The sequence below is a fragment of the Octopus sinensis genome, linkage group LG7 (genome assembly GCF_006345805.1).
Source record: "Octopus sinensis linkage group LG7, ASM634580v1, whole genome shotgun sequence".
NCBI classification, from domain to species: domain Eukaryota; kingdom Metazoa; phylum Mollusca; class Cephalopoda; order Octopoda; family Octopodidae; genus Octopus; species Octopus sinensis.
Genome location: NC_043003.1, coordinates 21,383,574 through 21,410,433, shown reverse-complemented (window position 1 = coordinate 21,410,433; position 26,860 = coordinate 21,383,574). Strand labels below are relative to the sequence as shown.

General features: G+C 36.1%; 1 protein-coding gene and 1 long non-coding RNA gene across 3 annotated transcripts in view; one reads left to right on the top strand and one right to left on the bottom strand.

The window, feature by feature from the left end:
• LOC115214118 (probable protein S-acyltransferase 23) overlaps window positions 1–26,860 on the bottom strand; it is a 246,604-nt gene that overhangs the window by 36,169 nt on the left and 183,575 nt on the right. For both annotated transcript variants that reach the window (XM_029783180.2, XM_036504612.1), the window contains 2 exons: window positions 20,739–20,881; window positions 15,499–15,595 (listed from right to left, as the gene is read on the bottom strand). In XM_029783180.2, coding sequence (XP_029639040.1) covers window positions 15,499–15,595; window positions 20,739–20,881 — 240 coding nt within the window. The remainder of the gene's footprint in view (window positions 1–15,498; window positions 15,596–20,738; window positions 20,882–26,860) is intronic.
• Window positions 19,321–24,323, top strand: LOC118764189. The gene is made up of 3 exons (XR_004999975.1): window positions 19,321–19,330; window positions 21,228–21,232; window positions 24,244–24,323. It is a non-coding gene; the product is annotated as an uncharacterized LOC118764189 (long non-coding RNA).

Genomic DNA, 26,860 nt, shown 5'->3' with positions numbered 1-26,860 from the left:
ATATATATATATCTATATGTATGGTTGTATATGTATATTATATACATAATATGTATATACATGTCTCTCTCTATATATATATGTACATATATATATATATATATATATATATACATACATATATACAGACACACACACACATATATATATATATATATGATGTATGTATATGTATAAATATGTATGTATATATACGTATATATATATGTATGTAATATGTATATATATGTATGTGTATGTATATATGTACACCCATATAAATACATACATATACATGTATATATATACATATGCGTATGTATATATGTGTGTGTGTGTGTGTGTGTACACCCATATAAATATATATATATATATATGCATTTATATATATATGCATGCAAACACACACACACACATATGTATTTCTCTTTCAGATTTATGATTTACTGATATGTGTGTGTGTGTATGCTTATAGATATAAACATGCACACATACATATATGTGCAGCCGAAACATATTAAAACACATTAATTCATGATTGTGTGAGAGAGCTTATGTGTATTTAAGAGAGAGAGAGAGAGAGAGAGAGAGAGAGAGAGAGAGAGAGAGAGAGAGAGAGAGGAGAGGAGAGAGGGAGAGAGAGAGAGAGAGAGAGGGGGAGAGAGAGAGAGACAGAGAGAGACAGACAGACAGACAGACAGAGAGAGAGAGAGAGAAAGAGAGAGAGAGCAAGTGAATGAGAGAGAGAAAGTGCAGTGTGTGTGTGTGTGTGCAGTGTGTGGTAAGGGAGAGTGTAGGTGTATGTTGTGTGTTTCTTTAGTATTTCTTCACAAAGGCAACAAAACCTCAGACTGATATGGGAGAAATGAGATTGTGTGACAATTATGCCTTCACCTAACAACAATAAAGATAATAATTGGAGCAGTGTCCATGACTGAGAACCAAAACCTGTTTGTAAACTACAAATGAAGTTTTAGGAAGATTTGGCTGTTATTTCTAGCCCACTGTACAAATGTGTAGGGACTCCCTTGGTAGTTTGAGGTTTTGTTATCATTGTTTTACTCCAGTTAGGTAAACCTATGATCAAAGGTGTTCCAGCTGTGACCATCCTGTCTTTCTTTTGGATGTAATATATGAGGGAGTATATTATCCAGGGTGTCCTTCTGTCTTTAAGACGTTTGGGTGTGATTGGGTGGGTGGGTAGGTTGTGGTGTTATTTCTAACAGGTTGAGTAACCACACAGAGGGTCCTTTGTTGCAGAAGGTTGTGGAAAATGTGTGTGTGTGTGTGTATCCGTGTCCATATGTTGCATACATACATACAAATATCATCATCATCATCATCATCAACATTGTTGATGTTGTTTTAAAGTATACTTTTCCAGGCAGATTTTCTATGGTTAGATGCCCTTCTTGTCACTAACCCTAAGACCAGACATGTTTTCATAGAATATTGGAAATGAATGATATTATTTTACAACAACCATGTGATGCCAAGACAAAGGGTCACAAACATACATACACACACACATAAATATGAACAAACCAACATTTGTTTCTTAAGGTATCTAAATGTGTATCGTAAGATACAAATAAAATGACTTTTTTTTGAGCCTCATGGCTGTTGACAAATTTTTCTGCTTTGTAATGGCAATTTACCCATTATTTCTGGTGTTCTAATGGCATGTCTGTGTTTGAAAAAAAATCATCTTATTTGTATCATATATATAAATATATATATATATATATATATATATATATATATATATATATATATATATATATATATATATATGTATATATATATATACACACATATACACATATATAAATATATTTAGGTTGATTAAAAAGTAAGCAAATTTTGAACCATGAAGAATTTGTACTGGATTTTTGCAGACTTTTGAATTTTTAAAAAACTTTTTTTGCAATTGTCCGATAATACAGACATAGACTTGCTCAAATGCATCAATAAATTAACATTGATATTTTTTTCACTATTGTTACTGTCATCTGAAAAGGAACTGTCAAAGCGTGATATTTGAGCAATTTTGTTATTCAACTTGAAATCGAAAAGCTTTACGAATGGGGGTACCACATGATTTGAATGAAAATGTGCTGATATGAAATTTGCTTGTCGCTTCTTCTCTGTAACCAGACTGAGCAATTTCTCAACCATATTGTAACTTGTGATAAAAAGGGGATTGTGTACAATAATAAAAAACATTTCGCAGAGGTTGCACCAAAGTGAAGCACCGAAAACCTTCCCTAAACCTGAGCTCTTTAAAAATTAGGTTATGGTGACTGCTATAGTGGACTCATCCACTATAACTTCTTAAAACCCAGAAAAATCATTACTGTAGCATAATATTGCCATGAAATTGCCAGAATGAAAACTGCTACTCCACTGTCCCAGACTGGTCAACAGAAGAGGGCCAATCATTGTTCATGACAATGCTCAACCACACACTTCACTTATGATGCTCCAGAATTTGAGGGAACTTGGCTACAAAGTTCTTCCCTATCCAGCTTATTTCCCAGACCTTTCTCCTGCTGACTACCACCTTTTCAAGCACTTTGGTGGTTTTCTGCGAGAGAAGAAGTTTAAAAAATCAAACCAATGCTGAAAGTGTGTTCAAAGAGTTCATCAGCTCCAGAACTCCAGATTTTTATGTTACCCGAAAAAACAAATTTTTAACTTGGAAAAGATGTGTTAATTGTAATGATATTTACTTCGATGAATAAAATTTTTGCATTGTTGAAATATATTGTGATGAAATTCATGTTTCAAAACGTTGCTTACACACTCATATATATATAGTGAAGAGATGACACAATATCGGTAAAGAAATTTGAGAAATTTGAAAAGAAAATACGAAACCGGTTATTTCTCGAAAAACAATGTTACTTTACATAAAATTTTATAACATTTTTCTGACATAACGGTTTAAATATATTCTTTAACCATAACACAAGTCTTCTATAGTTTTTTCATTCTATTTTGTCTTTTATACATCCAACCATGTGCTTTCATATACCAACTCTCTCACACCTATATCTATATATATATATATATATATATATATACAAGTTTGTTTCAATTATTTGGTTTCCATAGAACCACCACCACCACCACCACCACCATCAGTACCAGTCACAATGTTACTCTTAAATGGGATGCCAGTCTGTGGTATGGCTACTCGTTGACAGCTGAGTGAAATGGAGCAGCATGAAACGAAGTGTTTCGTTCAAGAACACAAAGTGCCACCCAATCCAGGAATCGAAACCTCGATCTTGTGATTGTGAGTGCAGCGTCCTATTCACTAGGCCATGCACAGTCACTTGTGAATGTGGATCCTCGGCTAAATAGGAAAAAATTCTCCTCCAACCACACAACGTCTCACAATAAAAAAACAACAAAAACCCTTCTAAAACAAGTAAAAACATGAAAAAAAAAGAGAAAAAAGCCAAATATAATTGGATGAACACATTGGATAATATAATCTTGGATACATTATCTGAATATAAGATTGGATGGCTGCAGCTGGAAAAACTTTGATCATAGGTCTGCTTGATCATGGCTGACCTGGGGCTAAACAACAATATAAATGATTGAATGATTGCCAGTGTATTATCGATACTTATACATCCCAGAGCAATGAATGTCAATATTAAGCATGACCTGAACAAGATTACAATTCAGAACAAAGAGTCGCTGAACTGAATACTGCACCATAAATTACCTAGACAGCATGTCCAGTGTCTAACACATCTCCAGAGATGGAGCTAGACTGTGAAAATTATTTTCATTTCAAAAGCTTTAATTTTACATTAGATTAAAGAAGATGAAGCGAAGGAAAAAAGTAGAGGAAAAAAAAAAGGTAAAGAGGAAGAGGGAAATTCTTCAGCACAGAAATGATATATATATCTATATGTTGTATATGTCTATCTATATCCATACATATATATGTATATATATATATATATATATATATATATATATATACATATACACACACACACATATATATACACAAATACATACATATATATATACACACATGTATGCATATATACATAAACACGTGTGTGTATGTGCATATATATAAGTATGTATATGTATATATAGATATACAAATATGCACATACACATGTATGTGTGTATGTTTGTATGTATGTATGTATAAAGAAAGTGTGCAAGCATTAATATAAAATCTAGCATTGATAACATCAAACACATCATATCTGTTTTAAGCTAAAGATAGTAACAAACAGATTTTTGTGTATTAATGGCAAAAGATATAAAAGTTTCATCACAAAATCACGGAGTAGTTAAAGTTTTCCAGAAGTAACAAAGCCCTCAGCTTTTATTCATCTTTAAAAACAAACAAAAAAAAAAACTGAAGAAAACAAAACAAATTATTATTTATAGGAGAAAAAAGTAGGACATCATCCATGAATTATAGGCGTGGCTGGGTGGTAAGAAATTTGCTTTCCAACCACATGATTCCTGGTTCAGTCCCACCTTGAACAATCTAGATTATTTATATAAGTGTTTTGCAGTAACACTATCTCAGATATGTGAGTTGCACTTAACACGTTTGTTGTCCTATTTCCTTTGAAATACATTGTTTTTGTTTTAATTAATTCTGAAATTAATTGGTGGTTGTGTTTTATGCCTTGACCGAAGCATAGAACGAGGCTTGCCTCTTTGAGCTGGGAAATGAATGGAATGCCTGGTGTTTATTTTGTTGTGGCTACCCACTCCTAAAAGAATAGGGAATAGAAATGGGTATATATATATCCGAGTGTGATCGTTGCCAGAGCAGCTAACTGGCTTCTATGCCGGTGGCACATAAAAAGCACCATTCGAGTGTGATCATTACTAGCATCTTATTGACACTTGTGGTGGTGGCACGTGAAAAAAGATTTGAGCGAGGTTGTTGCCAGTGCCGCTGCACTGGCTCCTCTGCAGGTGGTGCGAAAAAACACCATTTGAGCATGGCTGTTGCAAGTATCGCTTGACTGGCTTTCATGCCGGTGGCACGTAAAAGCACCCACTGCACTATCGGAGTGGTTGGCTTTAGGAAGGGTATCCAGCTGTAGAAACTCTGCCAGATCAGACTGGAGCCTGGTGCAGCCATCTGGTTTGCCTGTCCTCAGTCAAATCATCCAACCCATGCTAACATGGAAAGCGGACGTTAAACAATGAAGATGATGATGATATATATATATGTGTGTGTGTGTATATAAATATATATATATATATATGTTGTTTCAATTAATTCCGAAATTAATGATGTATTTTGTAAAATGGCTTTGCTATTATTAACCCTTTAGCTTTAAAACCAGCTATGTCTGACCCAAATATTCTACCTTTTTTATGTTCAAAACTGGCTTGACCCAACCTCTTACACCTACCCTACAATGTCATCCTAAATATAAACAAATACATTATTGAAACCTCAGAGCTGTGAGGTAAGTAGCTTGCTTACGAACTACATGGTTCCGGGTTCAGTCCCACTGTGTGGCACCTTGTGAGTGGATTTGGTAGATGGAAACTGAAAGAAGCCCGTTGTATATATATGTGTGTGTATATATATATATATATATATATATATGTATGTATGTATGTATGTGTGAATTACAAAATACAAGGTTATATCTAGAGATCGCTCATGACAAGAAAACTCAAAATATATAACAGACTGGAATTGTAGTGCTCAAATGAGCTGTATGTGTGTGTATATGTTTGTCCCCCTCAACATCGCTTGACAACTGATGCTGGTGTGTTTACGTCCCTGTAACTTAGCGGTTTGGCAAAAGAGGCCGACAGAATAAGTACTAGGCTTACAAAAAATAAGTCCTGGGATCGATTTGCTCGACTAAAGGCGGTGCTCCAGCATGGCCACAGTCAAATGACTGAAACAAGTTTAAGAGTAAAAGAGATTAAATTAGAAAGAATAATCCGAATGTTCATGGGTTTAGTTGGTGTCTGGAACATAAACTAACATGAAAGTTTGATGGAATGTTTCTAATTCAGATCCCTTTCAAACAGGAAGTTTGTATCAGAATCAAGGGCAGTTTCAAGTGGTTTGGCGCCAAAAGGATTAAACTTGTCAGAAAGCCAACAACTGATCTGGGCCGAAGTATTTTGTAGCTCTGAAACTTGTTATTTGGGATACAGAGTTGATAATGCTGTTGTATACAAGAAGTCACATGATGAGGTCAAGCATTTGTAGCAATTTTGAAGGTTGTGTGTTGTCATGACTAATGGGGTTGAGACATAAGACTCTTTCCTTGATAAGTGTAGCAAATGAATATTGTTGTACTGTTGAAGGAGATTAGGTTATATCTCTATGGGAGGGCACTGGCAAGGTTTCTTTTCATGGAAGAGGCATATGTCTGGCATAAAATTACTGGGTGGCAAAGATTAAGGAGAAGAAAAGGCAGCGAGCTGGCAGAAATGTTAGCACGCCGGGCAAAATACTCAGTGGTATTTCGTCTGTCTTTACGTTCTGAGTTCAAATTTCGCCGAGGTCGACTTTTCCTTTCATCCTTTCGGGGTCGATAAATTAAGTACCAGTTACACACTGGGGTCGATGTAATTGACATAATCCCTTTGTCTGTCCTTGTTTATCCCCTCTATGTTTAGCCCCTTGTGGGCAATAAAGAAATAAGAAGAAAATGGTCTTGACATCTGCATAGTAGTGAGAGATGTTAGAAGTAACACATGTACAGAAGAAATAGTGTGAAAGATGTAACAAAAAAAATAACAGGCATGGTTGTGTGATTTAGAAGTTTGCTCTGAAATCACATGGTTTTAGGTTCAATTCCACTGCATAGAACCATGGGTAAGTGTCCTTTACTATAGATCCAGCCCGACCAATGTAAGTGATTTTGGCAAACAGGAACTGCATGGAAGTTCCTTGTATATGAGTGGGCATGTGTGTGCCGGTACTTTTTTTTATTTGTCTATCATCACTTCACATGTGTTAGTTTATTTGAGTGCTGACAATTTAGTGAATTTGGTAAAAAGAGACCAACAAAGACAACACCCAACTTAAAATATGTATCAGGATAGGTTTTATTGATAAAGCCATTTAAGGTGGTGCCAGAGTATATGGGGTCCTCAGAGGTTTGGTTTGAATACTTGTAGAAGAGTGGATTTCATTAAAAGCACCCAAGGGCAAGGTAGGGATGTTAACTCTTTAGCATTCAGATTTCTTTGTCAAATGTAATTCTTATTTATTCACATTGTCCTGAATTAATTAAACATTATCTTGTTGCTTTGAGATATCAATGATGCATCTATTATTTTATTCTTTTATTTGTTTCAGTCATTTGACTGCGGCCGTGCTGGAGCACCATCTTTAGTTGAGCAAATCGACCCCAGGACTTATTCTTTGTAAGCCTAGTACTTATTCTATCGGTTTCTCTTGCCGAACCGCTAAGTGACCAGCATCAGTTGTCAAGCAAAGTTGGGGGGACAAACACAGATACACAAAAATACACACACACACACATATATATATATCATCATCATCGTTTAACGTTCGTTTTCTGTGCTAGCACGGACAGGCTTCTTTCAGTTTCCATCTACCATGTCCACTCACAAGGGTTTGGTCAGTCTGAGGCTATAGTAGAAGACACTTGCCCCAGGTGCCACACAGTGAGACTGAACCCAGAACCAAGTGGTTGGTAAGCAAGCTACCTACCACACAGCCACTCCTGTTTATTTTTAGTGTGACATTGTAGGGTAGGTGTGAGAGGTTTGATCTAGTTAGATTGGGCCTAAAACAGGTAGAATATTCTGGCTGGATATGGTCAGTTTGAATACTGAAGAGTTAAACCAAATGGTAAATTAAATCTACTATCCAAGAATATCGTCCACCCACAACTTTTTCCAATTTATCCATCAGTTTCAAATCCTAACAAATGAGTTACGGTTATTTTTTCAATATTATTTTCTTTTTTGGTCCAGTGATGGAAGACGGGATTTAAATATAGAATGTATCCAGCTGGAACAGCTAGCATAAGGCATACCATCCAAATGCATGAACAATTCCGCCGATCTGCCACCCAGTACTGGTACTTTATTCTTTGGTAGGCAGACAGTTGGAACAAAAACTACGAAGCGTTCAGTCCAATGCTCTAAGGATTTTGTTAATTGCCGCCTTAATGATAATTATAATAAACAGTACAATGAATGTCTGTAGATAATGTTTACAGATAATGCTTTTGCAAAGCATACTTGTAATTGCTATTCAACACAATTCAAGAATAAGTTGATATGTAGATATTCTGGAAGCCCAAGAGAGTGCATTAAAAAAAAAATTGTAATTTTGAAAAAAAAAAATTCTTTATCAGAATCACGGTCTTTGTAATTTTTAATAAGGGATTCCAAAAAAATTTTAAAAAAGTGTTTAAAAAAAATTGAGACAAAAAACAAAGGCAAATTAAAATTTTGCAGAGAAAGATTCGAGCGAGGTCATTGCCAGTACCGCCTGACTGGCCCCCGTGCAGGTGGCACGTAAAAAGCACCCACTACACTCTCGGAGTGGTTGGCGTTAGGAAGGGCATCCAGCTGTAGAAACTCCGCCAGATCAAGACTGGAGCCTGGTGCAGCCATGTGGTTTCCAGCCCTCAGTCAAAACTGTCCAACCCATGCTAGCATGGAAAACGGACGTTAAGTGATTATGATGATGATGATGATGTCTTTCTGGTGAAAATGCAATCTGTTGTTGGAAACATAGGAATCTGAATAAGATTTATTTTTGTGGGAGGGGGAGCACACTTTGCAATCACATGGTTTTGGGGTCAATCCTACTGTGTGGTACTTAGCAGTGGTGTCTCCTACAATACTCCAGGTCAACTAATGTCTTGTAAGTAAATTTGGTTGACGGTAACTATGTGGAAGCCCATCATGTATATATACATATATATGTGTTTGAGTGTGTGTGTGTGTTTGTGGTTGTCCAACACCACTGCTTGACGACTTGTATTGATTTATGTGACTGTAACTTAGCAGCTTGGCAAAACAAACTGATAGAATATGATAACACACACACACAAACAAAAAAAAAGCATTGGGGTTAATTTGTTCAACTAAACCCTTCAAGATGGTGCCCCAACATGGCTGTAGTCCCATGACCGAAACAAGTAAAGGCAGATAAAAAAGAATAAATACAATAAAATTTAGTGGGTGGTTTGACTCTGCAAGATGTCTATCTTTCTTTCATTATAAAGAAAAGCATAGAACATCTCAGTAAGATTTGAACTCAGAACATAAAGAATTGGAACAAATACCACAAGGCATTTTGCCTGATACTCCAATGTCTCTGCTGATCCAATACCCTAGTTTTGTAATAAACATCAAAATCAACAATAAATACGACATGCCTAAAATCAAGATGTGACTAACAAATCAGCCATATAATGTTGTGATTACTGTTTAGCCCTACCTAGCCCTGACTGATAACCAAAGGTGTTCCAGCCATGACCATCCCATATTTTTTATTCATGCATGGCTGTGTGGTAAGAAGTTTGCTTCCCAGTGACATGGTTCAGGGTTCAGTCCCACTGCATGACACCCTGTGCAAGTATCTTTTACTATAACCTTGGGCTGACCAAAGCTTTGTGAGTGGATTTGGTAGATGAAAACTAAAAGAAGCCCGTCAATATATGTGTGTGTGTGTCTTTGTTCCCTACCACTACTTGACAACTGGTGTTGGTTTGTTTATGCCTCTATAACTTAGCAGTTCAGCAAAAGAGACCAATAGAATAAGTACCAGGCTTAAAAAAGAAGTACTGAGGTTGATTTGTTTGACTAAAAACTCTTCAAGGTCATGCCCCAGCATGGCCATAATCTGATGATTGAAACAAGTAAAAGGTAAAAAGATAAAGATATAAGTATATTGAGGACTACATACAGCGTCGCTCAGTAGTTAAAATGTCCGGCTCACAATCATGAGGTAGTGAGTTTGATTCACAGACTGGGCTGTGTGTTGTATTCTCGAGCAAGACATTTTATTTCACATTGCTCCAGTTCACTCAGCTATAGAAATGAGTTGTGACGTCACTGGTGCCAAACTGTATCGGTCTTAGTCTTTCCCTTGGATAACGTCGGTGGTGTGGAGATGAGTATGCATGGGTGACTGCTGGTCTTCCATAAACAACCTGTGCCTTGGAGGGGAACTTTCTAGGTGCAATCTTTTGGTCATTCATGACCAAAAGGGATCTTTACTCTTTACCCATTTACATAAAGCAATTTGTTCTTCCCTTTTTAAAATGGTAGAATACATCCCAAATGTCCATGCACGGTAGACCAAATAAAACACAAGACTAAAAAGTGAACAGTAAAAGAACTACGGAGATGTACTTGCATAGCAAGTGACCTGATCTGAGATTGTGTGCTGAAACGAAGTTTTGTCAGTGAACAGGTCACCGTCTCAAAGCGATGAAAATATTTCGACAAATTAAATTTAAATGTTGAAGTGAATCTAACGGTTTTTGTGTGTTTCTTAAATGGCTTATAAACACCTTCCACGCTGCAATAGTAAAAGAACTGTAAAATAGAAAGGACACACAGGCTCACAAGGGGTTGTGTTGGCAAATTTCTCACCATTTTATTTCATAGATAAATTATAATCCTTGAAGCAAAGAAGCTTTTGCAAAACATTGCATAACAGGACGTATTAAAACTGTCAAAAGGACAGTCCAGTTCCTGAAACAATGTGCTATCATTATGCATAAGATTAGATATATAAAAAAGCAAAAGCTTATGTTTTAATGCCAAAAGAAACTAACAAACTATATGTTTTAATATTAAGTCAGAGTACATAAAAAAACCCCAAAAACATGGTGTTTATATTAAACTTTACTATTAATAATCCTCACAATATCCAATGACAATGTGGACAAGAAATCATATATATATATATATATATATATATATAGATATACATACATACACATACATACATACATGCATACATACATGCATGCATACATGCATACATACATGCATGCATACATGCATACATACATGCATACATACATACATGCATACAAACATGCATGCATACATACATGCATACATACATGCATGCATACATACATACATACATACATACATACATACATATGTATCATCGTTGTCTTCATTGTCATCATCATCATCATCAGTTAATGTCTGTTTTCAATGCAGGTATGGGCAGGATGGTTTGACATGAACTGATATATATGTGTGTGTGTGTGTGCCCATGCGTTTGTTATACGAAACACATATTGACGTCCTGTCATTGTGTAGGATGACGACAAGGTCAAATAATCTTAAGATATTCATTGAAAACTACCTGGAAGGACTTTATGTATATAAACCATCGATGACACCAAGGAAACTAATAAGAAAATGAAATAAATAAATAAATAAAAATGTAAAAAAAATGTACTACACGACCGAATAAAGCTATGCTCTTAAAATCACACATACATGTAGCTGTGCACGCTTAGAAGTGTGTCCATTTGCTTATATGAATGTATATTATACACACACATCATGAAAGTTGTTTATTATAATTGAGAATAATGTTATCAAAATGGTTATTGTTATCAAAATCACTTGATCTGAAACACACTCAATATTTTGTTATATCTATTTCTTTACTACCCACAAGGGGCTAAATATAGAGGGGACAAACAAGGATAGACAAAGGGATTAAGTCGATGTAATCGACCCCAGTGCGGAACTGGTACTTTATTTATCGACCCCGAAAGGATGAAAGGCAAAGTCGACCTCGGCGGAATTTGAACTCACAACGTAACGACAGACGAAATACCGCTAAGCATTTCGCACAGTGCGCTAACGTTTCTGCCAGCTTGCCGCCTTTTTGTTATATTTTGTTATATCATGTTATTGACATCTCTCAGTTTTATGTGTACACACACACACACGTTAATTAAAATAAGATAACAAGGCCAAGGTAATTTGATATTTCTAGGAGATTTATAAATAGAAAGATGGTCTTACAGCTGTTTCAGGGAAATAAATGATATCCCACCATCAGAGATGAGTTAAAAGAGCTTCAATTGAAGGAATTGCCTTGGCCTTGTTATCTTATTTTATTTAACATATACACGCTCACTCACATACGACCTGCCTTAAACTCCTCACTCATGCTATCATTGAACTGGGAGCTTAACAACAGTCCTTCCGTAGCACTTACATAGCCTTACCTGCTTTTGGATCTTCTGATATATATATATATATATATATATATGATAATGATGATGATGATGATGAAATGTATGTGTATATATATATATATATATATATATATATATATGATGTCAGTAGTCCTATGCATACCATTATGGAAAACAGATCTATGAAGCAGATGATAGTATATGTATATGTGTGTGCATTTACACACACATACACACATGCGCGCACACACACTCACACACACACACACACACACACACAGAGTCATTCATTTTCCTTATAAAAATAAATTTTATACTCTGCATAAATGTATTGAGTGCTCCTTCAGTTAATGTTTGATTGTTTCATTAATGATTCAACATAAAAAAACAACAACACATTGATATGTGTGTAAACACACACACACACATCATCATCATCATCATCATCATCATCAGCAGCAGCAGTAACATGTTAATGACTATTCAGTACTTGCAAGGGTGAGACTATGTATATACGTACGCACATACATATGTATGTATACATGTATGTATGTGCACATAAGCTGTGTGTGCATTGATATATATTTTAGTTGATGCAGCTAGTCAACAACGTGGGTTTGCCTGTAGTAAAAATGTTTCCAAGGCTACATACGGTGTCACAAGTGCAACAGACAAAAAGACATGTCTTCTATCAAAAGATTAAACTAACAAGAGAAAAAGATTACACAATAGAGGATATTAAATTTTAAGAGAGGAAAAATATACTGGAGCAATAAATGAAACAAGATGGCAAGATTGAATATGAAATATTAATAGTTTTATGTAAGATAAATACACCACCAATTATCAACCACCATCTGCTACAAATAAATATCAGCTATATCGCTACCATAGAGTAGACTGTTAGGCCCATGATTCTAAAACTGTAGGTTCAATTCCTGGATTGGAGGTGTATGGCTTAGTGGTTAGGGTGTTGGACTCATGATTGTAAGATTGTGGTTTCAATTCCTGGACTGGGTGATGCCTTATACTCTTGAGCAAAATACTTTATTTCACGTTTCTCCAGTCCACTCAAAATGATTAATGATTAATCAAAAAATGATTAATCCTGCAATGGGCCAGAGTCCCCTTCTAGGTGAGGAATATATATGTCACAGAAACCAGCCCTATGAGTCTGTATGACTCAGGAAGGAACTTTACTTTTGTGGAGGCATGTGGTTTAGTGGTTAGAGTGTTGGACTCATTGTAAGATTGCTTTGATTACTGGACCAAGCGGCATGTGCTCTTGAGCAAAGTACTTCATTTCATGTTGCTTGAGTCCACTCAGCTGGTAAAAATGAGTAATCCTGTGATGGACTGCCATCCCATCCAGGTGGTGAATATATACGCCATGAAACCAGGAAACCGGCCCTTATGAGTCAGTATGACTTGAGAAGATAACTTTACCTTTAATTCCTAGATCAACTGGTGCAGTGCATCACTGGTGTTATGAAGAGCACCCAGCTGTAGTCCTCTGGCTTGCCACTCCTGTCAAACTGTCCAACCCATGCCAGCATGGAAAAACGGATGTTAAATAATGATGATGATGATGATAATAGCTCCTGTCTGTTCAATTGAGAGTGAGCTGCATCAGCTGCAGAATGGCACATATGCAAGACACCAATGGCCTTTGATGGTTATGGTTCACTAGATGATGATGATAATAATGGTTTCAAAATTTTGGCATGAGACCAGTAATTTCAGGAGAAGAAGTTAAGTTGATTACTTCGACCCCAGGGTTTCACTGGTACTTATTTTATCGATCTCTGAAGGATGAAAGGCATATGTGATACTTAAACTCAGAATATAAAGAGTGACAAAATGCCACCAAGTATTTTGTTCAGTGTGCTAATGATTCTGCCAGCATGCTGTCTTACACTAGATGATAATAATGATATCACCCTGAAATCAACACCATCTACCTTCTTGAATAGGGATAGATAGATTAGATAATGAAATTCAAAGCAACCTCAAAAAGATAAGATGCTACATGGTATGAAATGCTTTTGCTGGTAGGTTTTTCTTAATCCTTTTAGTTAACATATTTCCACTCTGTCTTTGTTTCAATAAATTATGAAGATATCATCATCATCATCACCACCACCACCACCACCACCCTCCTCCTCCTCATCATCATCATCATTTAACGCTTGTTTTCCATGCTGGCATAGATTCATCAGGAGCTGCTCAGGTTCCATGTCTATTTTGGCATAGTTTCTACAACTGGATGCCTTTCCTAACACCAACCACTTTACAGTGTGTACTGGGTGCTCTTATGTAGCACTGGCACGGGTGCTTTTTATGTGGTACCAGCACCTACGAGCCCACAAAATTAGTGATGCTCAGCTAGAGAGGGTTGCAGGGGACGATTAAAGTAACTCTGTCATCATTAAGTTGGTGTAAAGCAGCACACTGGACAAAATGTTTTGTGGCATTTTGTCTGTCTTTATGTTCTGAGTTCAAATTCTGCTAAAGTCGACTTTACTTTTCAGCATTTCAGGGTTGATAAAATAAGTACCAGTCAAGTACTGGGAAAGATACATTTGACTCCCCCCTCCCCTCAAAAAACAAAAAACAAACCTGCTGTCTCTGTGCCAAAATTTGAAACCATTATTAAGGAATTTTGATGGAATGTTTTAATTAATGTAATTTCAAAACAGGGACAGTTTCAGGAGAGTAGTGTTGAAAAGGTTAATTATGTTGACCAAAGGCTAAATAACAACACACACGCTGACGAGCTGCATGAAATAGCAGCCAAATGTCTCTTAAATCACATTTTGCTGTCTTTAATAAAGAATAACATATTGAATAATGTAGTCCTAAATATACAAAGACCTAATGGCCACAGTCTTTGACTAGAGGTCTATTCATTCAAGCTAACATGCAGTTCAGCAACAAAGCAGGCCAATGTGGGAGCCTTTACATGATTGCTTGATCTAGGAAATGGCAGCCAAATATCCCTCAGATCACACCCTCCTGTTCTGAAGAAGGGAAAAAATTAAATAATGCCATCCTGAACACACCAAATAAAATATGGTATGGTCACAACCGGAACATCCCATTGTAAAAATAACCACTGAAACAGTGCTTACTTGTACACTAAATTCTTCATTGAACATGCAATTAATTCAAATTTTCTTTGCAGCATCCTTCAACATTGTTTGAAATGTTCTCACAGGCCACTTTGCTACGTGTAGATTTTTCAACGCCAACTAATAGAGCAAAGGACCCTGTAAGTAAAACTATCAGGTATATAATAATAATGAGTTCTTACCTTGAACACATACATCGGGTATCCCCAAAAAAGAACACTTGTCACTAGGAACAACATAGGAGTTTTACTATTGCCAGGAGGGCCGAACAAAATGGACCTGGTAAAGGAAAGAAAAATAAAAAGAGATTCTTCTTATTATTATCCTCAAATACTCACATGATAATGACATTTATTGCTCAATGCATACAATATATGTGTGTGTGTGTGTGTTCTTGAGTATGTGTGTATGTGTATTTTCACACACACATGCGCACATACACACAATTCAAGTAATATCATGTCAGAATCTAACTGTTTATTATTGTTCTTATTTTATCTTATGTCCAACATCTGGAAATCTTTAATCACACATCTGTGACCTCTTCAGGGACCCTTTCCATCCATGTGTATCCATCTACTCTGCCTAGTTTATTGTCAAATGTATGACAAAATATTTCCAGACAATGGGCATAAGATAAAATAAGAACAACAGCAAACAAGTGAAGAACAAATATACAGTGCATGTGTTTATTTGGAGAAAAAGAAACAAAAAAAGTTGACCATCCCAAAATATAACAATATCTGTCTCAACACATGATTTCACATCAGAAATCTTGCAAAACAAATTCATAAACACCCCCCCCCCCACACACACACATCAGTGGCGACTTCGGCACTTGGACTTAGCCTGAGTATAAATTTAGTAAAGTGGCCGTGTATTTGCAAGCTGATTTAAATTTCAGCCAACATTGACATCAAGTAAGTAATTGCAGCCAATAACTAGGGCTCCTTTTATTGAGCCTGGTCACAGTTCACTTTTTTTGTTCAGCGTCTAGCGCTCATTTTAGAGGTGCCCTAAATCAAAAAATTTTCATAGCAGACGTTCTCTCAACATTGCTCACACATGCCTAACTTGGGCTCAGAAGTTACAGCCTAAGTTGTTATTTATAATTATAAAAATTAAAAGTAATTCAAATTCAATGTTTTCTTGAAACAACAAATTTCTATAGAGATTAGGATTTAAATTCCAATCTATGAAAAGTTTCCATTCTACAGTATTCTTAAAGGAACGGAAAAATTATCCAACAACTCGGGCTAATACAAACGAGATTGAAGGTGTTAAAGATGAACTGGCATCTCTTGTTAAGAGCACAGGTAACAGTCATATCGCTGATGTTTGTTGTGCACTCTGCTGTCATTATTTGATTGCTGTTATTCTGTGCTTCTGTGTATAAAGATCAGTTGTGTTTTGCAGGGTTGCTTTATTTTTACCTTTAACTTAGAAATGGAGAAAGACATAGTGCTAGATATAAAAAATAACCCATTTGGGGCTAGAAATATTGTGGAAAAATGTGAAATTCTTTGAGCAAGAATGTGTCTCATGCGAAATCAGTGATGCGCCTGAGTGAAGCTGATGACCTAGAGTTGCCTCATATATATATATATATATATATATATATATATATTCTTTTGATCTTTTACTTGCTTCAGTCAACGGACTATGGCCATGTTGAGGCATCACCTTGAAGAATTTTCAGTCGAATATATTAACCCCAGTACATATTTTTTAAAATAAGCTGACCCCAGTACTTATTTTTTTTAAAGTGGTACTTTTTGTTTCCAATTTTCCTTGAAAACATGTCTGGTCATGAAGAAATATTACCAAACTTCGAAACAGGTGAGGGTTGGTGACAAGAAGAGCATCCAGTTTTGAAAAAAAAAAAAAAAGTTGCCTGAACAAATTCTGTCTGACTGATGCGATCATAGAAAAATAGACATTAAAATGATGATGAAGGAAGGAGGATTTCCATAGAATAAGAAATCCTGTCCCCTGTTTAAGACTGGTACCTACTTTAATGATCCCTTTCACCCATGTAAGGTTAAAAAACAATGTCAATCCTACTGGGGTTTGAATATAGAATATAAGAGGGATGAAATTAATTACCAAATACAAAGAAGGCCACATTGGAAGAACCTGGCACAATACCAATACTTTCAATTTGTCACCCTCAATTTTAATTATACTAATGATAATTTCTTAATTATTAGTGAGTGAAATTTCTAAGGCAGAAATATAATTTTTCATTTGCTTTTTATATTTTTAACTTTTTTGTAATTTTTTTTACCTTTCTCCCTTTCATTCTTTCTCTCTCTCTCTTGCCATACACTCCTTTCAAAATTCTAAATTAAAAAGTTTTGTTTTAAACAGAAAGAGTGTGGTGGTGGTAATGGTGTAAAAGAAGAAGAAGAAATAAAAAAAGATTTTGATTCATTTCCTCTCTTCAACATTTGGCTAAGATGTAGAATAATTAAAACTATGATATAAAATAACTACCTCCACCTCACTTTCATCTCTTCCTCCTCCTCTTCAAAAAATTATATATAAAAATATTTTAAAAAGTCAGAAAAATTATCAAAAAAAAATCCCTCAAAATCAGAAAACAAAACCAAATATAATAAAAAAAAATCAAACACAAACGATCGACTAATTAATTTGAATGTCATGTATTATAATCTGGTTAAAAATTTGAAGTCATTTTATAAAAGGAGGTATTTTTGTCCGAAATGAAATGTCTAATTTAGAACTGCTTGAACAATCCTTAGTTACTGTTGTTTGTTTGTTTGTTGTTGTTGTTGTTGTTATTATCATCATCGTTTGCATTATCATTATCATCAAACAGTCACATGATAATGACATTTGCTGCACAATGCATATTTTTAAACTAGCAAGATACCATCGTCTATTGGTTCTTGCTGCCATTAGAGGGGAAATAGGAAGGCATCGGTAGTCTCTATGCCTCTCTATTTTTTTATATATCTATCGTCCTGCATTCATCTCAATACCACGTGCTTGTCTCTGTGTGTGTGTGAGACTGTGTGCACATGCCTATGGATATGTGTCTATATGAGGTTTTACACATATACACATAATGTATTATTTTATTATTTTACACACCAGTGTTTACAGATGTATGTGAATGTGTGTGTGTGTGTCTAAGTTTTTATCTCTTATAATTATTTGCAACTTGACATGTTCTGTAGGTAAGTATATATGTATGCATAAGATTACATACACACACATGCAAATATATATACATATATAAAACATGTAATGCATGTGTGTGTGTATATATATATATATATATATATATATATATATACACACACATATATATGTATATATATATATAACACATATATATGCATACATATATATATATATATATATATATATATATATATATACACACACATATATATGTATATATCATCATTGTTTTAATGTCCCCTGATGATACATGCATACATGCACACACACACCCACACATACATATGTAAACACATATATATTAACATAAATGTATATGTATATAAGTGTGTATACATATATATATATATATATGCATCATCATCATCATCCTTACACACACACACACACATGACATGTAAGTACATTCTTGGTACAAGTGTCTCCAGAATACAAACTACTTAAAACACAGTTCAATAAGTAGACAGTTAGGTAGTTTCATCAATCAAAAGATTGGAACATCCATATGACAAAATCAATGCTAGAGTTCATAATTTTCCAATAAATAATTAATTATTTTACTTGGATACTTTAAGAGTTGTTTCCACAATTCCTATTGCTTTTCTTAAATTTAAGTTGACTTTGTTTATAAACAAATTCATAGGCACAGGAGTGGCTGTGTGGTAAGTAGCTTGCTTACCATCTACATGGTTCTGGGTTCAGTCCCACTGCATGGCACCTTGGGCAAGTGTCTTCTACTATAGCCTCGGGCCGACCAAAGCTTTGTGAGTGGATTTGGTAGACGGAAACTGAAAGAAGCCTGTCGTATATATATATATATATATATATATATATATATATGTATGTGTGTGTATATGTTTGTGTGTCAGTGTTGCCCCCCACACACACATCGCTTGACAACTGATGCTGGTGTGTTTACATCCCCGTAACTTAGCAGTTTGGCAAAAGAAACCGATACAATAAGTACTAAGCTTACAAAGAATAAGTCCTGGGGTCGATTTGCTCGACTAAAGGTGGTGCTCCAGCATGGCCGCTGCCAAATGACTGAAACAAGTAAAAGAGTTGCTGTTGTTGTTGTTTAGCTCTGATGTGGCAGACTTATTATCAAAGGTGCACAATCTGTGGTTTCTCTTTTCCTCATTCAGTTAATGTCCATTTGATATTTCATGATCCAATGTGTACCACTGTCATCATCATCATCATGTCATGTCCATGTTCCCTTGCATACAAGCTCATCCCCAGCAACCCTCTCCAGCTGAGCATCCTTAATTTTGTGGTCTTCTCATATATGTGTGTGTGTGTCTGTGTGTGCATGGAGATGCATGGTTCAGTAGTTAGGGGGATGGACACTTGATTGTAAGTTTGTGGTTTCAATTCCTGGACTGGGCAATGCATTGTATTCTTGAGTAAATCACTTCATTTCACGTTGCACCAGGTAACTAAGCTGGTAAAAATGAGTAATTCTGCAATGGACAAGCTTCCTATCCAGGGAGGAATATATACCCCAGAGAAACCAGGAAACTGGCTCCATGCTACTTATGGAGCACTGTGGGAGTGAACCCGAGACTACTTGGTTGGGAATCAAGTTTCTTAACCTCATAACCTGAAAATGGCTGAAATGTTGTATGTATAACAATGAAGATGAGGACACTAGTCCAAATGTATCACTGTATAATAACAATAATGACCCTTAGAAATTCAAGCAAAATTTGTAGGAAAGTGTTCATTGTAGATAGATCAAGACAAAGGATCTGCCATACATTTTACTGCCAGATTTTTCTTATTTACACTTCATATATATATATATATATGTGTGTGTGTGTGTGTGTGTAGTCTTCTACTTGGCCTGCTCTTGTCAAACTGTCCAATGCATGCCAGCATGTAAGGCGGATGTTAAACAATGATGATGACACACATGTATATATATATGTTGATTGAGTGAAGAGGATAGTTTTGGATAAAGGTTAGCTTATGTAACTACTTAAAACATGCATATTAAATGCATTGAAAATATCACTTTTTGGTTATGTGATTATCCTGATAGAACACAGCTTATTTTTATAACAATCTAGTCTGTACCTGTTTAGATGAAACAGTTACAAGACAATGAGGATATAAGTGTGTGGAATGTTAAACTGGACTGAGTCAAAAAATTCTAATAAAATGTATTACATCAAAGCATACTACTAAACACACACACTGACTGACTTACCAAAAATCAAACCGTGGAAATAGGCTTTTTCTCTGTTTTGATTCTCTTTTTAAGTATGATATCACAGCTTCATGTTTCCGGCCCATAGCCAACATCAAGGGGGTCTTGCCATTTTTGTCTGGGAGATCGACTTCAACTCCATCCTGAAAAGATACGGTAAAAATAAAATAAAATAATCATCAACATTTATAAGGATAGTGGATGGACAGAAAGAATCATTACAGTGTTGGACAAAATGCCTTGAGGTATTTGTTGAAGCTCAACATTCTGAGTTCAAATCCTGCTAAAGTCAACTTTGTCTTTCATAACAATGTTTCAAACTTTTAAACAATAACTTCTGCGTTCTTGTTCTGATTTATGGAAATGGTTTTGTTTTCTTCCGTTTCAGTGACTACAAGATAATAAAGGTCATATAGTGGAGGGGGTGGTGTTGGGTGGCGTTGGTGGTAGTGTTGGTGCCAACACCAGTGATGGCGATAATAGTAACAGTATGGGTAGGTGGTAGGGATGTGATAGAGGCCTGTTGATGATTGTAGTGACGCCAAATAGACTGATGGACAACAGAGATGATGATAATGAAGATGGTGATGATGACGACAAAGATGAAACTGATGATGATGATGTTAATGATTTTGATGATGGTGTTGATGGTGATGATGGTGGTGATGGTGGTGGTGATGATGATGTTGCTGCTAGTGCTGCTGATAACTGTAAGTAGCAGGATAAGTTTATTTCTCTTTTTCAGTCCAAGACATTATAATATACCTTAGAAAGATGTAATAAAATGCAGAAAACTCTCTGCTTCTCTCCCCACCCTCTTTTTCACATACATACACACATGTATGCACGCGCGCACAGACACACACACACAGAACAACATGGGAAAAAAGCGAACGTGAAATACAAGGAAAAAATATTCCCCATCATATTTAATAACGAAAACAATAAAAGTACTAAAAATAAGCAAAAAAGAAAAGACAAAGAACAAAATACAAAAGAACATCTCCGTGTCCCTCCACCCCCACCCCACCCTCACTCGCTTCTCTAAATACTTCCTTCTTTTTTTTTTCTTTTCTTGGAAAAATTCCATCAAATAAAGTCAAGAAATTTAAGAGAAAATAAAGCATGAAAAACAAAATAAATAAAAAGAAGAAAAACAAAATAAAACACAAAACAAAAAAGAAAAACATAGTAAAAATCCACCAAAGAAAGTTGAGGAAAACTAGAAAAATATGTTCCAACTCCCACCTGTCCTCATCATCATCATCATCATCATCATCATCATCATCATCATCATTATTATTATTATTACGATAAGCACTACTATTATCTTTATCAATAACTAGAACAAAAACGTAATAAAAATGTTATCAAGAGTATGTACATGTTTTATACCTGATTCGAGCAATCTTGACAGAATCATTAGCACTGTAGATAGAAATATATTATCCAGCAGCTTAAATGCTTCTCCATGCCCGAAACTTCTAGCCTCTTATCTCAATTCATCCTCCTTACACAACTACACAAGAATTTTTCTTCTTTTGTTTTTTTCTTTTTTTTAGCACTATCATCATCAGATGCCACCACTGCCACCACCACCTCCCTGGTACCATCCTGACCCTGCACATTTAGGCTTGCAGTTAGATGATGCTGATGATAGCGGTAGTGGTCATGGGTGGTGGTGGTGGTAACAGTGAGCACCAGTATCACCGCCAGCACCAGCACCGCAACTATTACTAATGCTGTGACTATGACTGCTACAACCACCACCACCACCATCACCAATACCGCCACTACCTCCACCCCACCACTGTCACTACCATAACCATGACCACAAGCACCAGCGCCACCATCACAAGCACTACTACCACCATCACTCGCTCTACCACTGCCACTGCCGCCACTACTGCAACCACCTAAAATCTTCACCAGTACCCCCTCTCGCCCAAGCACCACCACGACTAGCTGTACCATTGCCACCGCCACCAGCACTACAACAACCACCAAAGATCTTCACCAGCACCCCCTCCTGCCCAACACCACCAGCACCACTACCATCACTTCCACCACCAACACCAGCACCACCATCACTGCTGTTGCCACCACCAGTGCCTCCAGTGCAATTATAATTACATCTATTACTGGCATGACTTTACATCAATTCCACTACAGGGCCCCTATTCAATCTCCATCTGAACTACGCAACCGCCTTTTCCATGCTACGTCACACCACATCAGACTATGCGCCACCACACTACTCCACATTGCAGTTCACCACATCACATTATACAACACTACAACCACACCACAGTATGTTGCTAGAACACATCAGACCACTCTATACTACGTCCTTACAATAACACCCAGGCTACAGTACAATACATCACATCACAGCATGCACCACCATACAGTTTCACTTCATAGCTCAGTACACCACGTGATAACATTGTAGATAAGCCAATGGGAAAGCCCCTTCAGGCTCTCTCAATAAGCATGAAATGGCAGCCAAATCTCACTCATATATGGATAATGTAGTCCTAGATACACTACGGCTAATAAAAATAAAGATGCAATTGTTACATCTAGAATACTTTTGACCATAGATCAGATCAAGCAGGGCTGTCCCGGGGCTAAACAAAGACAACAGGAACATCACAATGAGTAAAGGCTTTTTGGATAAGGTGAAATTTCATAGGTGAAATTATCATTATTATTATTATTATTATCATTATCAAATCATTATCTAGAAGGGTTCCACAATGCTTTGCACTCATCACTAACATCCAAACATCCAAATTTGTGGAAACTATGCATTGCCCTTAAATCTGAGGAAGGATTAAACCAGACAAAAATTGCACATGTTTGATGTGGAGACTCAAAAACAAAAAAAAAGACCTATCAAATTATTGATGCACGACTGAAAAAGCCTAGTATTGCACACAATTTGTCTTAAGAAATATTTTAAAAAAATAAATTAAACTTTCTTATCCTAACTCTACTTCACAATGCACTTGCAATTATTTTTTATCCTATTGTTATAATAAAATGTGTGCTAAAATTTAATCTTTTCTTTCTTTATCCCAAATTACATTATTTTTGAAATTTTATGATGAGTGTTTTTCATAGATTCTTGCTCAATGGGAGTACATTAAAGTGATCCCATTTTATTTTCTATCTCACCTTCAGACTCTCTTTCTTCTTAAGAATTGAGAAATAGACAAATTAAATAAAATAGGTATTAACCCATGGTCTAGAGACCATGGTATTAACCCATGGTCTAGAGACCATGGTATTAACCCATGGTCTAGAGACCATGGTATTAACCCATGGTCTAGAGACCATGGTATTAACCATGGTATTAACCCATGGTCTAGAGACCATGGTATTAACCCATGGTCTAGGTAAATTCCACCACGGAAAATTCCACCATAGGTAAATTCCACCACGGTATATTCCACCATGGTAAATTCCACCTGCTAATAATCACCATGGTGATTATTAGCAGGTGGAATTTACCATGGTGGAATATACCGTGGTGGAATTTACCTATGGTGGAATTTTCCGTGGTGGAATTTACCTAGAACCCCGCAGGATAGATTATGTAGTTATATTTTACTCTTTTCTTTTTTTACTTGTTTCAGTCATATGATTGTGGCCATGCTGGAGCACCACCTTTAGTTGAGCAAATTGACCCCAGGACTTATTCTTTGTAAGCCTCGTACTTATTCTATTGGTCTCTTTTGCTGAACTGCTAAGTTACAGGGACGTAAACACACCAGCATCGGTTGTCAAGTGATGTTGGGGGGACAAACACAGACACACAAACATATAAACACACATACATATATATAAATATATATATATATATATATATATATATATATATATATATATATACATATATATACGTATATATACATATATATACGTATATATACATATATACGATGGACTTCTTTCAGTTTCCGTCTACCAAATCCACTCACAAGGCTTTGGTCGGCCTGAGGCTATAGTAGAAAACACTTGCCCAAGGTGCCACACAGTGGGATTGAACCTGGAACCATGTGGTTCATAAGCAAGCTACTTACTACACAGCCACTCCAATGCCTATATTTGGGCAGAATCATAATTAACCCTTTTGTTACCACATTTTTGTTGAAATACACTTTCTTTGTTTCAAATAATTTGAGAAATAATGAAGAATTTAATAAAATAATTTATGTTTGGAATATAAAATAACTTGAAATTTTCCTGTTAGGTTTTAATTCAAATCACTCTGACCATTTTTTGATACCAATCTTCCTCAAACTGCTCCTGGTTCTATGATACAAGCTTCCTGTATCTAAATAAAAACATTCCATCAAAATTTCATGTTATGTTCCAAACACCACTGATAAAGTTATTTTATCAAATTTTTCGTTATCTTCAAAACTAATTAAAATAAAGTTAGTGTATTACACTGAAAGATGGTAACAAACGAGTTAAAACAAGGCATTTGTATCATATTTGTAGAATCAGGAGTGGTCTCAGGTGGATTGATATCAAAAGGTTAATAGAGTGTATAAAAAACATTCAAGGTTTTTATAGGTGTAGGAGTGGCTGTGTGGTAAGTAGCTTGCTTACCAACCACATGGTTCCGGGTTCAGTCCTACTGCATGACACCTCCAACTATAGCCTCGGGCCAACCAAAGCCTTGTGAGTGGATTTGGAAGACGGAAACTGAAAGAAGCCTGTTGTATATATGTAAATGTATATATATATATATATAATATATATATATATATATATATATATATATATATATATAAGTATGAATGTGTGTGTACATGTTTGTGTGTCTGTGTTTGTCCCCCCAACATCGCTTGACAACTGATGCTGGTGTGTTTATGTCCCCGTAACTTAGCAAGTAAAAGAGTAAAAGAGTACAAAGAGTGTGTGAATGTGTGTGTTTGTTCTTAGTCTTCACATCGCATGTTGGTTCAAAGTGAGTGTAACCATGAAGTGAAATCGTTTGTTTTCAGTCTTTCATGAAAAAAATTTCCACCTATACAGCTGGAAAAATTCAAACTTCAGTGTTCTGGGATAAAGACGAAGTACTCCTCATAACATACCTGCAATATCAATGCAGAATATTACATGTCTCTGTTGGATGAAGTGCATGAAGCTTTGGAGCAGAAACATCATGGAAAGTTGAGCGATGGTGTCCTTTTTTTGCAGGACAATGCAACAGCACACACAGCACATGAAACTCTATGGAAACTATGTGGCAGAATCGGTAGCACGCCGGGCGAAATGCTTAGCGATATTTCGTCAGCTGTTACGTTCTGAGTTCAAATTCTGCTGAGGTCGAACTTGCCTTTCATCCTTTCGGGGGTCGATAAATTAAGTAGCAGTTATGCACTGGGGTCGATGTAATCGACTTGATCCATTTGTCTGTCCTTGTTTATCCTCTCTGTGTTTAGCCCCTTGTGGGTAGTAAAGAAATAGGTATTTTGTCAAATTCTGCCGAGGTCGACTTTGCCCTTCATCCTTTCGGGGTCGATAAATTAAGTACCAGTTATGCACTGGGGTCGATATAATCGACTTAATCCATTTGTTTGTCCTTTATATGTGTAGCCCCTTGTAGGCAGTAAAGAAATAGGTATTTCGTCAGCTGTTATGTTCAAATTCTGCCGAGGTCGACTTTGCCGTTCATCCTTTTGGGGGTCGATAAATTAAGTACCAGTTATGCACTGGGGTTGATGTAATCGACTTAATCCCTTTGTCTGTCCTTGTTTGTCCTTTCTATGTTTAGCCCCTTCTGGGCAGTAAAGAAATAGGAAACTATGTGGCTTTGACTTCGAACTGATAAATCACCCACCTTACTCTTCTGACTTGGCTCTCCTTGACTGTCACACCTCTTTCTACAAATGAAGAAACATCTTAAGGACACAAAAATTTCATTCTGATTTGATGGTGATTTCAACAGGGCTTAGGAAAACTGAAGAATTGCAGCAGTAAGTGAGAAACTGAGAGGAGAATATGTTGAATAGAATCATAATTAACTGACCCTCCTGTATTTTCTTTTACTAGAGTCAGGAACTTTTTAACACCCCCACCCCTATATGCATATATATTGTATG